This window comes from Aspergillus aculeatinus (assembly GCF_003184765.1).
Source record: "Aspergillus aculeatinus CBS 121060 unplaced genomic scaffold BO66scaffold_18, whole genome shotgun sequence".
NCBI classification, from domain to species: domain Eukaryota; kingdom Fungi; phylum Ascomycota; class Eurotiomycetes; order Eurotiales; family Aspergillaceae; genus Aspergillus; species Aspergillus aculeatinus.
In genome coordinates, this window is record NW_020291487.1 from 36559 (window position 1) to 50776 (window position 14218).

Consider the following 14218-nt stretch of genomic DNA (forward strand, 5'->3'; position numbering starts at 1 on the left):
GTCAAGGTACGTACGTTCTATTGTTTTCTTCTCTTTTCGATCCTTGGTGGAAATGGGGGAGTTGAATGCTTCCAGCGATTTATGGCACAATCCTCCTACACTATACCTATATAAACCTATCCTCCTTCTGACGGCAAAAAAACGAAATACGTTCGCGTCCCACTCTCAGATCTATCCCTCACCGTCCTGGGCCCATCCTTCGACTCGATCGACGACGCCGACCTGGTCCTGCTGAGCGACATCTTCCCCACCGCGTGGACGGGCGTGACCTGGTCCGGCTTCGAGGCCGGCGACACGATCGCCATCTTCGGCGCCGGCCCCGTCGGCCTGCTCGCGGCCTACTCGGCGATCCTTCGAGGCGCATCGCGGGTCTACGCGGTGGACTGCGTGGCGGCGCAGATCCGGGCCCGCGAGCCCGCCGGCGTGGCGCGCACGGTCGACTGCGTCGGGGAGGAGTGCGTCGATGGCCACGGTCTGCCCGATCAGTCGGATGTGGTGCGCCAGGCGATCCAGTGCACCCGCGTGGGCGGCGGGCTGGCGATCGTCGGGGTGTACTTCGCGATGCCGACGTCCCCGGGCGTGCCCCGCGGGGAGACGATCTCGCCGACGGTGCCGTGCCCGCTGTCCGAGGTGTGGAAGAAGGGGCTGACCCTGCGCGCGGGGCCGGTGGACGCGAAGACCGCGGTGGCGCCGCTGCTGGAGCTGATCCGGGCGGGCAAGGCGAGGCCCGGGTTCGTGTTCTCTTCCGTGGTGGATATCGAGCATGCCCCGAAGGCGTATCGTCAGCTCTCGAAGCGGTTGGAGACCAAGGTTTTGATTCGGTTCGAGGGCGGGGCGAAGACGGGGGCCGAGGGAGGGGGCCGGGGTGGGAGTAGGCTGTAGCATGAAGCCAATATCATTTGTATCTGGCTTGTTGATGGGTGGGTGCTTGCAGTGAGATTTCAAGGATCATTACAGTCACGAGAACTGTAGTCATCGTTCGCAGAGATCTTTGTTCTGTTTATATGCTCGTCTTTCCGCCTACGCGATGTCTGGCAGCGGGGGATCCGTTGTACCTGGACTGTGGAACCAAGTAGATCGGTCCAAAAGGTGGTCTCTAGATTCTCTCCGGCTGTCAGCGTCTGGGAAAGCTACCCTAGCCTGTTATGTTATCTGCAACCCAACTAACTGCTCAGTAAGTATAGAAGTCTGCGGCCACACTACCAGAAAGTCTGCATACAAGCTATCTATCATCACCGAATACCCCGACTACAGTACAGTACACCGACTACAACCAACCCATCGTAAGACACCCCCACCCCCTAAGCCCCAACCGTCTTCCGCAGCCGCGGCTCCAGCGGAAACACCTGCTCCTCGACCCGCACATCCTTGTAGACGATATCCCACCGTTTCCGCAGCGGCTCGGGCGTCTCCCACGCGTACTCCGGATCGCGCAGCCACAGTCGCAGCAAATGGCGTCTATGAATGTGTCAGCACAACACACCTCTTCCCCACAGCATGAGACACTTGGTGAGTGGGGGGAGGGGCAAAGGCAACATACTCCCTCCCCGGCTCATCCCGGAACCCATTCCGGGCATGGAAGATACTCAAATTGTTAATGTACTGCACATCCCCCTTCTGGAAGTCCAGCGCGGCGCTGTGCTGCTCGGCCAGGAAGTGCAGGGCGTCGAGGGCCTCGGCCTGCGCCTCGGTGATCGGGGGGATGTCCGCGGAGCGGGGCTGGGCCTGGAAGCCGGTGAAGTAGCGGCGGGCGTACTGGATGAGGACGCGGGCCGGGGTGGATTCATCGGTGGCGGGCTGGAAGTAGAGCAGGGGGCGTTTGGTGTAGGGCGAAGCGGGGTTGTTGAAGCTTTGTTCTTTGTTAGTTTCTCTCGCTTGAGGGTTCGGTTGGGCCGGCTGCATGCATGCATACCCATCGACCACCCAGTCCTGCGACAAGGTGTGGATCAGATCCGGGCGCTCGCGCGCCAGGATGTTGTACACCAGCCAGCTGCTGGCGATCTTGCTTTCGCCGCCGGCGGCCGCGGGGTGCAGGCACAGCAGCGAGACGATGTCGCCCGCGTCGGTGTGGAAGACTTGCTTGTCGGCGGTGTTGGAGGGCGCGCCGATCGTGCCGGCGCGCGTGGTGCGCGTGATGTCCTTGATGTGCGAGAGCACGAGCGACGTGCCGCTGCTGAAGCGCTGGTCCTCTTGTCGTCCGCGGATGTTGCCCACGTGCGCCGATACCCCCGCGTAGATGATGATGTTGTCTTCCCGGGAGTAGTGGTCGATGCGCAGGCCGCGCAGGACGAAGAATCCCCGGCCCAGGTGCAGTTCTCGCGATTGCTGGCGGAGGCGATCGTGTAGCGTGGGTAGGGGGAAGGTGGATTGGTCGATCGCTCCCCAGGGGAGATTGCGCGCTGTGATGATTGGGAGTACTTAGGAACGGAAGTGGACACGATGGATGGGGATGGGGATGGGGATTGGGATGGGGATCGGGTAGGGCTACTTAGGGTGCGGGCGTTGATGCCCTAACCTACAGTACTGTACCTTTGAAGCTCTGCAAGGCGCCATCGATCTCATCCAGCTCCGTCTCGCTCAAACGTACCACCCAGTCATCGCGACTCGCGACATCCTTGCCTTCCCAGACGAGGCTGGAGACCAGTTCCGTGGGAAAGCCCTCGGGTACGCTCTGGGGGAGAGTCTCCGTGACCTTGCGTCGGGCGGTTCGGGCCTGGTATTTGTCCCAGTCGGGATGGTACTGAATGTCAGGCTGGACGAGAGTCTCGACGGCCGTCATGGTGAACGTGTGCGTGCGTGCGTGTTGATTTGTTTGGATGGGGCTGGAGTATCTGCGGGGTTATTATCTATTCTTATCTGTGCTTATGGCGCTGTCGAGAGCTAAGATGTGGTGATGGCCGGGATGCAGCACGCCATCGCTCTCCACAATGCATGCATGCGCGCCATTTTAATCCGGTATCTTCCACGATCGTGAGATGCTCTGTCCACCACCTTAACGTTTATATCCCTCTAAAAAGCCTCAATCGGAAATTGGTCGTTCGCCCACATGCTCACCAGGATTCGGCGATCCCCCGTCCACGGCTTGCGCCCGTGCGACACCTGGAAATTGTCCACCAGCAGCAGATCCCCTTCCTCCAGACAAAGATCGATCTCCAGACCATCCACCACCTCCTCCAGTCGTTGGAGGTACTCCGCAGGGATGACAGTCCCATCGCCATAGTCGCACGGCAGATCTACCCTCACTTGTTAGCATTCCATCGGAGTGTCCGGAGGGGGCTCTATCCTACATGTCATTCCATCGCGCCCTAGATACGGTGGCTCCAACGCTCCCAGATCACGCGTCATTCCATACCGACCGACCAACCCGTTAAACCAAACCGGTCGTCCGCTAGCACGAGCGCGTCGAATACCTTCCGCACAGTCAGCACTGCACCCGCGGTCGAAGACTAGGGAATGGACGTACCCGGAATATGCTGCGTCAACTCCAGCGTATCGTCCTTTAACCACCGGAAACTCGGAGTGAGCCTGCGCACCTGCGCTTCAACCTTGGCCTTCTGCGTATCGCGATCATCCCCGGCCTCAAACTCTTGTCCAAAGCTGTGCTCGCCCGCCCAATTGAACTCGTTTCCCAGGCCCTCGTGACCCGGGGCCCGGAAGACCATCTTCATGGCCAGGCCCCGTTGCTGGACTTCGTGCACGAGGGCAGGCACCGCATCCTGCAGCTTCTCGTAGACCAAGGCGCTGTGTGCGATCGGGGTTTGTCCACCGTGCGGGGCTTTCGTCTGGCAGTAGAAATGGATGTTGGACGGGAAGCGCGTGTACCGTGAGTACTGGACAGAAAGACATGGTCAACCATTCATTCTGCTTCCTTTCGATGGGAATGTGGTATGAGGTACAGCGCAGCGGCCTACCTCATTGTGCTGGTAGAATCGACGATCGGACGGTCCCTCGTTGGCCGTCCACACATTCTCGGCCACCAGGGTGCGTTTCCCGGCGAGACCAATCTGCTCGAACGGATGGGAGCCACGCGCTCTCTCGGCGGCGTTGACGAGTCGCGCGAACGTCTCCGCGGAGGGATGGCCGATCCCGTGGATTAGCACGGCGCCATGTCGCTGGAGCAGCTCGGACAGGCGTCCGGACTCGGCTAACAAGGCGATGGCCGTCACGGCATCGTCGACCGTCGGCACGCCACTGCTGGCTGCTCCATCCGGGCGGTGGATTTCCAGTCCATAAGGGAAAGCATTTCCATGCACGGTCTGGGCGCCTGGCACGTCGAATGGTTGGAAAGTGGTAGTCATAGTTCAGGCATTCATTGGTGTTTTTCTTACATGGAAATGGAGTTTCTCTCTCACATCGGTCGTCTTAATATGGGCGGCGGATGGGGATGGGGTGGGGCTTGGTGGGAATAACGCCATCCCAGCTGCAGGTGAACTCATCCACTAAGACTTAGCCCTCTTGGCAGCTTGATTTACTTCGGAGTGAAGCCGACAGGATTCCACGAGCTTGCAGGTTGTGGCGTCTATCACGTCATTTGCTGATCGGGACTAGGGTTTGATCAGATCAGTATATAAACTACTTTTTCCCGAACCCGGGGCTATGGCTGTACGTTCCAGGCTGGAGTCAAAAATGGGCAGCGACATAATCTCCAAGGCGACGGTCCAGACACATTCATCTCAGTCTCACCCTGACGATGACAGCCTCAAGCGTGGGGAGCGACTCACCGTCAACGAGAATCATGTGCTCCAGGATCGCAAGATTGGAGTGCTGGGAGCCATCTCGCTGATTGTCAACAAGATTATAGGTGCCGGGTTAGTCCGTTGATTTGCCCATCCAAGAGCATTTCTGTTCTTGCTGACGGAGGATAGAATCTTCTCCACCCCCTCGACCATCTTCAAGCTCTCCGGCAGTGTCGGGCTGTCGCTACTGCTCTGGGTAATTGCGGGGATCATCTCCGCCTGCGGAGCACTGGTCATGCTGGAATTCGGCAGTGGGATTCCCCGCTCCGGGGGCATCAAGGTGTACCTGGAACGCTCCTTCACCCCCAAGCGCATGCAGACGTGCATCTACCTCTTCTTCTGCCTGTTCCTGCAGGTCTCCGCCAGCAACGCCATCACCGCCGCCGAGTACCTCCTGTCCGCGGCGGGTGTGGAGTCGACGACCTGGAAGGAACGCGGGCTGGCCATCGCCGCGGTCTCCTTCGCCGTGGGCGTGCACACGGTGGCGCCTCGCGTGGGACGGGCGATGCAGGATGTGCTGAGCATGGTCAAGCTCTTCACGCTGCTCTTCATCGTGTGCACGGGGTTCGCCGCGCTGGCGGGGCATCTCCGCATCCCCAAGCCCCACAACTTCGACCTCCAGACCTCCTTCGAGGGCACCTCGAACAACGGGTACGACATCGGCACCGCCCTCCTCGACGCCATCTTCTCGTACCAGGGCTACGACAATGTGAATGCCGTGCTGTCGGAGGTCAAGAACCCCGAACACACCCTCCGAATCGCCCTGCCTTGCGCCATGGGCATCATCACCGTGCTGTATGTCCTCGCCAACGTGGCATATGTGAGTATTTCCCACTGCCCTAGAAGGCCATAACTGATCTCCGTTCGACTGGACAATAGTTCGCCGGCGTGCCCAAGGAAGAATTCCGCACCGCCAGCGTCACGATCGCAGCCAGCCTGTTCCGCAACGTCTTCGGCGAGACCGCCGCCACGCGAGCCCTGCCCGCGCTCGTAGCGCTATCCGCCCTCGGCCATCTCCTAGGCGTGGCATTCGTCGTCCGTAAGTCTTCTGTCTCCCGTTCCCCCGAAAACCCCTCCGAATCCCCACTCCAGCTGATTTTGATCCCCAAAATCCAGCGCGCCTCCTCCAAGAACTCGCCAAAGACGGCATCACCCCGTTCCCGGACCTCATGATGCAGAACCGGCCGTTCAAGACCCCGATTGCCGCGCTCATCGTGCACCTCGGGGTGACGGTGCTGTTCATCTGCGCCCCGCCCGCGGGCGACGCCTTCAGCTTCGTCGTCGGGCTCTCCTCGTACCCGATGTGTCTGATGCTGACGGCCATCACAATAGGGCTGGTGAGGATGCGCCTCACGCGGCGGACCGGGGAAGGGTGGTCGTCCTCCTACGCGGCGCCGTGGCCGGTGATCGGGTTCTATCTTGCCGCGAACATCGTACGTTCCCCTCCGTCGCGTCCCCATCACCCAGGTGCGGATTGCCTGGCTAACAGAAAGGAATCGCGTGTGAAGTTCCTCCTGGTCATGCCGTTTGTGCCGCCCAACTCGAGCACATCCCGGATTCCGTATTGGTTGAGTCCCGTCGTGGCGTTGGGGATCCTGGGGCTCGGCGTAGTGTACTATCTGCTGCGTTTTGCGGTGCTGCCCCGGCTGCTTGGGTACAGGCTCCATCCCGTGACGAAGGATTTGACCGATGGGTCGCAGGTGACTCGGTTCTTGGTGCTGAAGGAGCCGCGGTAGTGGAGGGTCGCTCGGGACTCCTCTCACAGGTCTGAACCAACAAAAATGCAATGCGGAACGAGCTGTCAGAGGACGTGTAATATTTCCGGGTGTCTGAACACCCTTGAGGCTGAGCAGCTTTGCGGAAGTCATTGACTTCCGATGACTCCACGAAGGCTGAACACGCCGAAGTTTGAGACCAAGTTGAGATACGTAGAAGGGGTGGACATACTAGACTGGATTCTCACTCGGAGAGGCCTCGACAACAAGTGGACGCGCACGACTCATTCAACGGCTTAAGCCGTACGATGTAGCCTGTCTTTCCCCTCCTCGCTAGATCTTCTATATGGAATAGACCACAGACGCTCAATGCACTGAGTTTAGTACCTCGTGCCGCTGAACCAACCGAACCGATGAAAATGCCGTACCGTACGCGGCCCGGCATCCGCCCTCCCCTGCCTAAGCAGTAAACGCTGTTTCTTCCGGGAATGAGCATAGACGGTGACGGCCGTTCTCATTCCATCTGAAGGTTGATTAAGGTGGAGGGCGCAGGTGCTCGAGGTCAAACTAGGTTAGGAAAGCATAGAAGCGTTCTACCCATTCACTATGTAGGAAAAGGGATGGCTACTCGGGCGGGCAACATGCGTGGATAGAAAGGAAGTCCTGCATGGAAGGCCCAGTTACTCTGCTTTGTCACCATATCGCATACACATAAGTGGCGATGAAGTTGGGAATCATGAGATTGACTAGTGGAAGTACAATATTCTGCTAGAGGGGATGCCAAATATATTGTAACAATTGCCTGACAGCAGACCTCCGCTGCGGCGATAAGCCCCGATTGATCTGATAAGCAGACTGTTTCTAAGGCAATACAATGCTGAGGATCCGACCGTCACCATCCCCAATGGCCCCGAGTGACTGGACTCGAACTCGCCGGGAACTGCTCTTCGCCACTATTATCCTGGGTTTATGCGCCACGGGCGCTCTAGGGCCTCTGCTTGTGCCAGGCTTTGTGTTCGTCGCGGCAGATCTCCATGTCAGCCTGACCAGCGTCACCCTCTTGAAGGGCAGTCTTGTCATGGCCCTGGGCGTCAGCGCCTACGTCTGCTCCCCTGTTACCGATTGCTTCCGCAGACGACCAGTGTACTTATTCACCACGCTTTTGGTCCTGATCTCATGCTGGTGGGCAGCGGTTGCAAAGTCGTACTCCTCGTTGATCGGATCCCGTGTGTTCCAAGGTCTGCCCCAATATCCAAGAACCTCTCTACGATACCAACATACTGAGATCCTCTATGACCAACAGGACTAGGCATGGGAGGACTCTTCGCGCTAGCCGGAACATCGTCCAGCAACGAGGTCCTCCACGTGCACGAACGGGGCCTGCGCGTGGGGCTCTGGAATTTTGCCGCCATCGTCTCCGTCAATCTAACCCCGATCATCCGCGGATATATCATTTCGGGTTTGTCTTGGCGCTGGGGCTTCTGGCTGGAGGTCATTCCTTTTGGTCATGGCTTAACCAGAATTATTATCCAAGTTTGGCAAGAGTCCAGGTTGGGCTGTACATTATTCTTTATTCCAGAATGTACACAACGGGAAACAAGTAAGCATTTTCCTAATCCTTGATTAGAAAGAAGGCTTCCTGGTCTTGCCGGAGTACAGCCTGGTTTCAGAAAGCCTAAAAAAGCCTAAACCGGTATTGTTGAGTCTAGCCGGGATTTTGAAGTATAATGCTGCTTCGTTCGGCAAAACATCCCGTGCTCCATAGATGCTGATGCATCTCAGCCGGAGACCGGCTGATGGAGTAGATCATATGTGACGCAAGATCAAGGACGCAACCTCGCATGGCCTAGTACAAATAGTACGTCACACCTCTTGAAAGTCCATGCCGAGTGTGCTTATTCCGAATTCAGAAGAGGACGGAGCGTTCCAATATGCAGCCATTATCAACTATTGATCTTCTCTCAACTGAGCTGTTTCAGCTCCACTACAAGAATACCTCACGGAGAGAACGTCTGGAGCTTTCTTACCTGCGAGCCAGGGCCATTGCCAAACATTGGGGTCAGTCAAACCCATACTTAAGCTTCCAGGCTAATGTGGTCTAGCATTGACCTTGGACGACGTCATTCGTGTTTCACCAAAGTCCCAGCGTGCTCACATGGACGGTATCATCGTACGAGACCCGGTCGCGCACATCAATCTGAGCATCCAGTATAACCTTGTCGTGGGCACTCTCGCCACATATGTGAAAAAGAGACCGGATCTGGATCCTCTTATCAGGGAGTTTCTTGAGTTCGATATATGGTAAGCCTTGGTTAAGGATTGTGTAGACTCTTGCTCATATGTCTTGTCTGCAGTGGGGCTTTCATGCTGAACGAAGTTGGTCATGGGTGTGACGCAAGGAATCTGGAGACTACTGCCACATGGGAGTCGGATGGCGGGTTCATCTTGAACACCCCGAACCGCAACGCGGCCAAGTATGTGAACCATGGCCAACGGAACATGCAAATACTGAGAAGAAAAGGTTCATGCCACCATCCATGCCGATGGCGGGAATTCCCCGAGTTGCATTGGTCATGGCACGCCTTCTCGTCGAAGGAGAAGATCGAGGGATTCGACCTTTCGTGGTTCCCATCAATGACGGTTATCGGATGTGCCAAGGTGTCAAGTCATGGCAAGTGACCATTGACTGTCTGCAGGCTGAATCGTTGTCTAATTTCTCTAGGCTGCTTCCGCCGATAGGCTGCGGCGAAATGCTTGACCATAGCCTGACGACCTTTGATCATGTGCGTCTAGAAGCAAGTGCTATGCTTGGAGACCTGGCCAAGCCTGGCAATCTGCGTGCTCAATTCCTGTTCGCCATTGGCCAACTCCGGCTTGGATCTCTTGCATTGAGCCTGTGGACTATCCCTTTCCTGAAATGTGCTGCGTTTACTGCGGGAAAGTACAGTCAACAGCGAACAGTCCAGGAGGGTGCTCATGGGGAAAGAGTCCCGATTCTCAGCTTCAGGACTCAGCAACTGCCGATCGCGCGTGCCTTGGCCCACGTTGCCGTCATGGAGCCGCTAGTGGAGTGGGTAGTGTCCCAGCAGAACAATTCATCCCTCAGCGTCATGTCTAGGCATGCACTGAGCGCGGCGCTCAAGTCCTTGTTCGTGTTTAATGGACAGGAAAGCCTCAGTGCTTTAGTCGAGAGAAGTGGGGCGCAGGGAATGTTTCCTGAGAACCAGATGGCAAACGTAGAGGTATGCTGTTCTAACTGCTCAATTGCTCAGGCCGTTCTACTGACATACGACAGTCTCTGACACGATGTACGAGCATCGCAGAAGGGGAGCTCCTAGTTCTTTGCATCCGTAAGTCATTTGCGACCTATAAAACCACTGAGTACGAACCCATCTGAGCTATTATTAGGCCATGCCACAGAGATATTGCTCGAACGTTGTGAGATCCCCGAAGCAGAAAACCCCACGTCGTTGTTGGCCAAACATGAGAGCGGTATCATAGCTGAATTACGGGAGCTTCTCAAAACCTTTGAGAGTCATCGAAGCACCGAGTATAATAAGTTCATCTTGCCTCGATGTCGGCCAGTGATGCTGGCGATCGGACAGCGCATGGCTTTTGAGATTGCTGCCAAGCGGGGGGTGGACGGTGACTTGTTGGCCATGTATGAGTCGGAGGCGGTGAGAAGTGATCCCAGCTGGTACATGGAGTGTTTGGGGCTGAGCAGAGCTGCCCAGTATGAGATGGAGAGTACAGCATGCGATGCTGTCATGTCACAACTTAATAGGCATCTCGATGATCTCGGCATTGAGCCGTACTGCACGGCTCCGATGTTGTCTGGCGCCAAGTGGGACGACTTCATCAACGTCGCTCGCACATTCACTGCGAGGGCAGACGGGAGGGCAGCAGTCTTCCACCCGAGGCTTTAGGAGTGGGAGCCATTGTAGAATACAGAGAAAAGTGATATCTCAGTCAATCTAGTATGAAAATGACACGGCTGTTGTGTGGTTGTGGTTGTTGTTGTTGTTGTTGTTGTTGTTGTTGTTGTTGTTGTTGTCGATAGAACGGAGTAACTACGGAAAGGCGGAGCGAAAAAGGGAAGGCTTGGCGGACCGGACGGGGCGACGGCCTGACAGCCTGACAGCCTGACAGCCTGAGGATCGTGACCCACGTATGACGTTGATGGCTGGGCCCCGACCGTTGGTTGCTCTCTCTCTCTCCAACTCTCATCCATACTTATTCGCCCTTCTCTGTTCCTAATTCCTTTTCTCCAACCAGCCCGTCTCCAAAGCCGCCTACTACAATCTAGCTTGAACCACATCCAATACTTCCATCCATCCCATTAGACATCGCTCACGATGACTGTCGGATCCTTCTCCTCTCCCGTCAACTTCACACTCCCCTCCTCCAGCTCGGGGTCTTCGATTAGGAAACCCATCAAGACAGTATCCAAGCCTTGCTTCGGGTGTGATTGCGGTGACGAAGAATGCGACTGCTGTATCTGCACTGTGATGTGGTATGTTGCTTTCACCTAGAGGATCACGACTGGAATATACAACTAACAGACATATATAGAACTAGCGTTTACGCTTTTCCCGCTATTTGCACAAGCACGATATTGCTGCGCCACGAATACTGCTAGCACAGCGACCGACCTCCTTCCAACGAATAACAACACAACGGTCTGTCCGGTGGCGTGTTCTCGGGTGTATGGGTTACAGATTGACACTCCCATGACATGATGCTTTTTTCCCTGTCTTGATATCCCTCCATTGATTGCTCAACATAGCGTATAACTGTTTTCGTTTCCGAATCAAAGTCTTCTTTTTCTCCATGGTTCCAGTCTCGTTCTCTTCTGTAATGGAGCCACGGCCCAGCAGTGCTCATGTTCACTAACAAGACAGAAACTATGAGAAAGAGCATCGGGTCGAGCCACCACCTTATCGGGCGTCGAAGTAAATGTCAACAGATACTCATGCCATTTTCTGGGTACGATGGATTTGTGCGGGGCTCTGTGATGGGCAAGATGCCGAAGGAGGTGGGTTCAGCTCCGATCTATTGACATCCATTTCATTAGACAGGGCCAGACATCTGGGGCCTGTGTGAGAGCTCCAATCATGTTCATGAGGTTTATCAATAATCGCAAGGTCTGTATTTACCAGCCTTTCGAATTTCCCAACGCCAGTGAGCTCAGCACTGCCACAGCACGATGGTCGGCATTTCACGGCAGGAATCGTTCACAACCACAAACGCGGGGGCCTAGAGATGGTAACACTCCAGGGTCATTGATTGCAATCGGGTTGAAGGTCGGAAGTAACCTCATGGCTTATGCGCCTCAAAGTTAAGCCACACATAAGCGCTTGGGGGTCAAGTATGGCGAGCTACGCGAAGCTAACGGCAGACTAACCGGGCCAGCGTCTCGACTACTGCACCTGACCAGGTATAAGTCCAGTCAAAGCACTATCACCCCTTGCTAGCTTTGTATTTCGAGGGCAGCCGGTCCCTATCACGATGTAAGTTATTTAAGGAGAGTCATGTACCGACAGGGATACAGCCTCACACGCTACACTTGCTTTACCCCTCACAGCTGAAGTCAGCTCTCAGGATGGTTGAAGCCGAGCGAAGGTGCCATATAAGCGACAACATGGCTATACTTTCAACCAGTATCATCGTCTCTCGCCAATCTTCGAGCCCCAGCATTCAGCAATGTCGACCTGGCTCCCTTTTATTGTTGCCCACGTAAGGGGTTATTTCGGGGATAAGAGCCCTGTCCAGGATGAACCAGGATATTCTTGCTTGCCATCAGAGACTCAGACTGATCTGGCCGGCAACACCCCTCGAGAGTCATTCGACGAACAACAAGAAGGGTTTCCAGCTGCAACTCCGACAAGCAGGGGTCATTCAAACCCGATTAACGATCAGACATGGCAGAATTGGGCGAAGCAAAAGACAGGTCGTTCTTACAGAGCGCCTGAAATACCAAAAGAGCCGCATGGCTCTGCCTATCAGAATCAGGAGCCCTATGGACTGCCATTCCCGAATGGTAGCATCAGTGAGGAGGGAGGAACCCTAGTGCCCTCGGCGTCAGAGTACGACTCCGACGCAGAGGAAGCCGATGTGATACAAGTGAAGCATCTCGATCAGGACGATATGATCAAGAAAATGATCGAAGCACTAGGCAAAAAGTGTGATAATCAGCCAGGATATGTGTACACCTTCTTTAACCCAGAGTCAGAGCCCATAACCAGCAACCCTGTTAAGGTCGGCCAAGCGACGGACCCCGAACAACGAGGAAATCAACACAAAACAAATTGCAAGCGCGAAAACTGGGAAATCGAATATGCCCACTCCTTCAGAGGATACAAATGTGTGGAGAGACTGGTCTTGATCGAGCTGCACAACCGGCGATCTAACGATGTCTGCAACTGTGGGACAAGACACAGAGAGTACTTCAATGTTGACAAAGCTTATGCGTCTGGACTCATTGAATCTTGGCAAACCTGGCTGCGAACGTATGAGCCATATACCCGTGGTGGGATATTGAAGACTGTCTGGCAAGACCGACTAGACTTGTTTCAAAGCCAGTCTTCTAAGTTTTTCTTGTGCGAAACGTGCAAGGTCAACCGGACTTCCACATCAGACCCGAAGGCAAAAGATTGTTGCATTCGAGCAGGATGGGAAGCATGGACTAATCCAGCGCGGTCCAAGTACAGATACCAAGCCTTCCTTGCTCTAATCAAAGACACTCGCATATCTCACTCTTTGACAAGGCCCGCCAGGTTCCTTTTGATGATTATATGGGCGAGGCTTCTCATTTCCGCCATATTTTATGGCGGTTTACCCATCCCAGCATCGTCGGACACAATATCCGTGGCGCATGCAGCATTTTTGTCGCTTGGAGTAGTCTTTGACCTTCTTGTCTCTGCTATCTTGTTCCTGTGGGTATCATTTGCGCCAAACCGCGAGATAGCCCGGATTGAAGACACTGAAGCATCCGAGTCCCCTCGCAAAGAGAGTAAAGCCGGAGCGGATTCAGTCAAGGAGTCATGCACTACTCCGACCAAGTCTATTAGGAAAAAAGCTGCGGAGAAAACACCGCCGTCGACTCCAAAGAGAATGGATAGAAAGGCACCCAAGTCTTCTCCAACCCCTCAAGAAGATATGGAACTCAGAGCGAGGCCACGTCACGAGCCGTCTGCTACTCCGATCAAGTCTCCTAAGACCAAAGGTGTTGGCAAAAGATCGAGAAAGGTATCGGATAGTCCTCCGGCGCTTGGGAATGAGAAACCAGCCACCAATGTCAGCAGTAACATGACACCTCCGCACCACTCGGGAACGACTTGGCCCATAGATACCTCGACTCCCCCTGCACTTGGCAAGATGCTTGAGCGCTCATTTGACTCCAATTTAGCCAGGTAGAGGGCAAGGTATGGGCAGCGCCATACTCTATCTTTTTGTGAATGCCGTTCTATGGACACTTAAATCACTATACCTATAAACTTGCTTGTGAATGTTCTGCTTGATGATCTATGTCTTCTATTGTTTTCTGTTTTTGAGGTGAATTGACCTGCAGCTGTTTGGGATGAATTGACCTGCAGCTGTTTGGGATGACTTTTCCGCGGTTAGTCTTGGCATGACTCTTTCTCGGCTTGTCTCCGCACACTCATTATTCTCATGTTCGATTAGAGGGTCCGACCCTCAGGGTCGAGACCCCCGCCTTTCCTTATTAGCGTTCTTATTGTTAGGCTCGGGTATACCTCGGAGTGACTC

At 55.1% G+C, this 14218-nt stretch overlaps 8 protein-coding genes across 8 annotated transcripts in view; 5 read left to right on the top strand and 3 right to left on the bottom strand.

Moving 5' to 3' along the window:
* The window catches only part of BO66DRAFT_410613 (GroES-like protein), a gene marked incomplete at both ends in the record, with an annotated part of 1438 nt that extends 556 nt beyond the window's left edge, over window positions 1-882 (top strand). The window contains 2 exons of the mRNA XM_025649253.1: window positions 7-10; window positions 170-882. Of these exons, the coding sequence (XP_025504908.1) occupies window positions 7-10; window positions 170-882 (717 nt within the window). The remainder of the gene's footprint in view (window positions 1-6; window positions 11-169) is intronic.
* A 419-nt stretch (window positions 883-1301) lies between these two features.
* Window positions 1302-2803, bottom strand: BO66DRAFT_419739 (TauD/TfdA family dioxygenase; the record flags this gene model as incomplete). The annotated part of the gene is made up of 4 exons (XM_025649829.1): window positions 2530-2803; window positions 1913-2399; window positions 1541-1849; window positions 1302-1458 (listed from the first exon to the last, which is right to left on the bottom strand). The coding sequence occupies exons 1-4, from the start codon at window positions 2777-2779 to the stop codon at window positions 1302-1304; spliced, it is 1203 nt and encodes a 400-aa protein (XP_025504909.1). The 5' UTR covers window positions 2780-2803.
* A 206-nt stretch (window positions 2804-3009) lies between these two features.
* On the bottom strand, window positions 3010-4298 carry BO66DRAFT_448873 (Clavaminate synthase-like protein; the record flags this gene model as incomplete). The annotated part of the gene is made up of 4 exons (XM_025651764.1): window positions 3010-3233; window positions 3288-3410; window positions 3464-3830; window positions 3912-4298. 4 exons carry the CDS (start codon window positions 4296-4298, stop codon window positions 3010-3012), a joined length of 1101 nt encoding a protein of 366 aa, XP_025504910.1.
* A 328-nt stretch (window positions 4299-4626) lies between these two features.
* On the top strand, window positions 4627-6472 carry BO66DRAFT_400632 (methionine permease; the record flags this gene model as incomplete). Its single annotated transcript, XM_025648729.1, has 4 exons — window positions 4627-4808; window positions 4866-5556; window positions 5616-5775; window positions 5853-6472. 4 exons carry the CDS (start codon window positions 4627-4629, stop codon window positions 6470-6472), a joined length of 1653 nt encoding a protein of 550 aa, XP_025504911.1.
* Window positions 6473-7337: 865 nt separating this feature from the next.
* BO66DRAFT_347581 (MFS general substrate transporter) lies at window positions 7338-7921 on the top strand (the record flags this gene model as incomplete). The annotated part of the gene is made up of 2 exons (XM_025644625.1): window positions 7338-7677; window positions 7755-7921. Coding segments are annotated over exons 1-2 (489 nt in total), but the record flags the coding sequence as incomplete, so codon positions are not given.
* A 461-nt stretch (window positions 7922-8382) lies between these two features.
* Window positions 8383-10377, top strand: BO66DRAFT_320734 (acyl-CoA oxidase; the record flags this gene model as incomplete). The annotated part of the gene is made up of 7 exons (XM_025643682.1): window positions 8383-8509; window positions 8554-8752; window positions 8806-8925; window positions 8973-9139; window positions 9191-9693; window positions 9747-9801; window positions 9860-10377. 7 exons carry the CDS (start codon window positions 8383-8385, stop codon window positions 10375-10377), a joined length of 1689 nt encoding a protein of 562 aa, XP_025504913.1.
* A 522-nt stretch (window positions 10378-10899) lies between these two features.
* On the bottom strand, window positions 10900-11468 carry BO66DRAFT_58071 (uncharacterized protein). Its single transcript, XM_025653420.1, has 2 exons — window positions 11022-11468; window positions 10900-10964 (listed from the first exon to the last, which is right to left on the bottom strand). Exon 1 carries the CDS (start codon window positions 11369-11371, stop codon window positions 11087-11089), a length of 285 nt encoding a protein of 94 aa, XP_025504914.1. The 5' UTR covers window positions 11372-11468; the 3' UTR covers window positions 10900-10964; window positions 11022-11086.
* A 477-nt stretch (window positions 11469-11945) lies between these two features.
* Window positions 11946-14094, top strand: BO66DRAFT_58133 (uncharacterized protein). Its single transcript, XM_025653421.1, has one exon. It carries the CDS (start codon window positions 12155-12157, stop codon window positions 13865-13867), a length of 1713 nt encoding a protein of 570 aa, XP_025504915.1. The 5' UTR covers window positions 11946-12154; the 3' UTR covers window positions 13868-14094.
* The last annotated feature ends 124 nt before the right edge of the window (window positions 14095-14218 follow it).

Bases quoted from the DNA above. Each gene is read 5' to 3' on its own strand.
- BO66DRAFT_58071 (XM_025653420.1), bottom strand. From the start codon at position 11,371: ATGCTCTTTCTCATAGTTTCTGTCTTGTTAGTGAACATGAGCACTGCT.
- BO66DRAFT_58133 (XM_025653421.1), top strand. From the start codon at position 12,155: ATGTCGACCTGGCTCCCTTTTATTGTTGCCCACGTAAGGGGTTATTTC.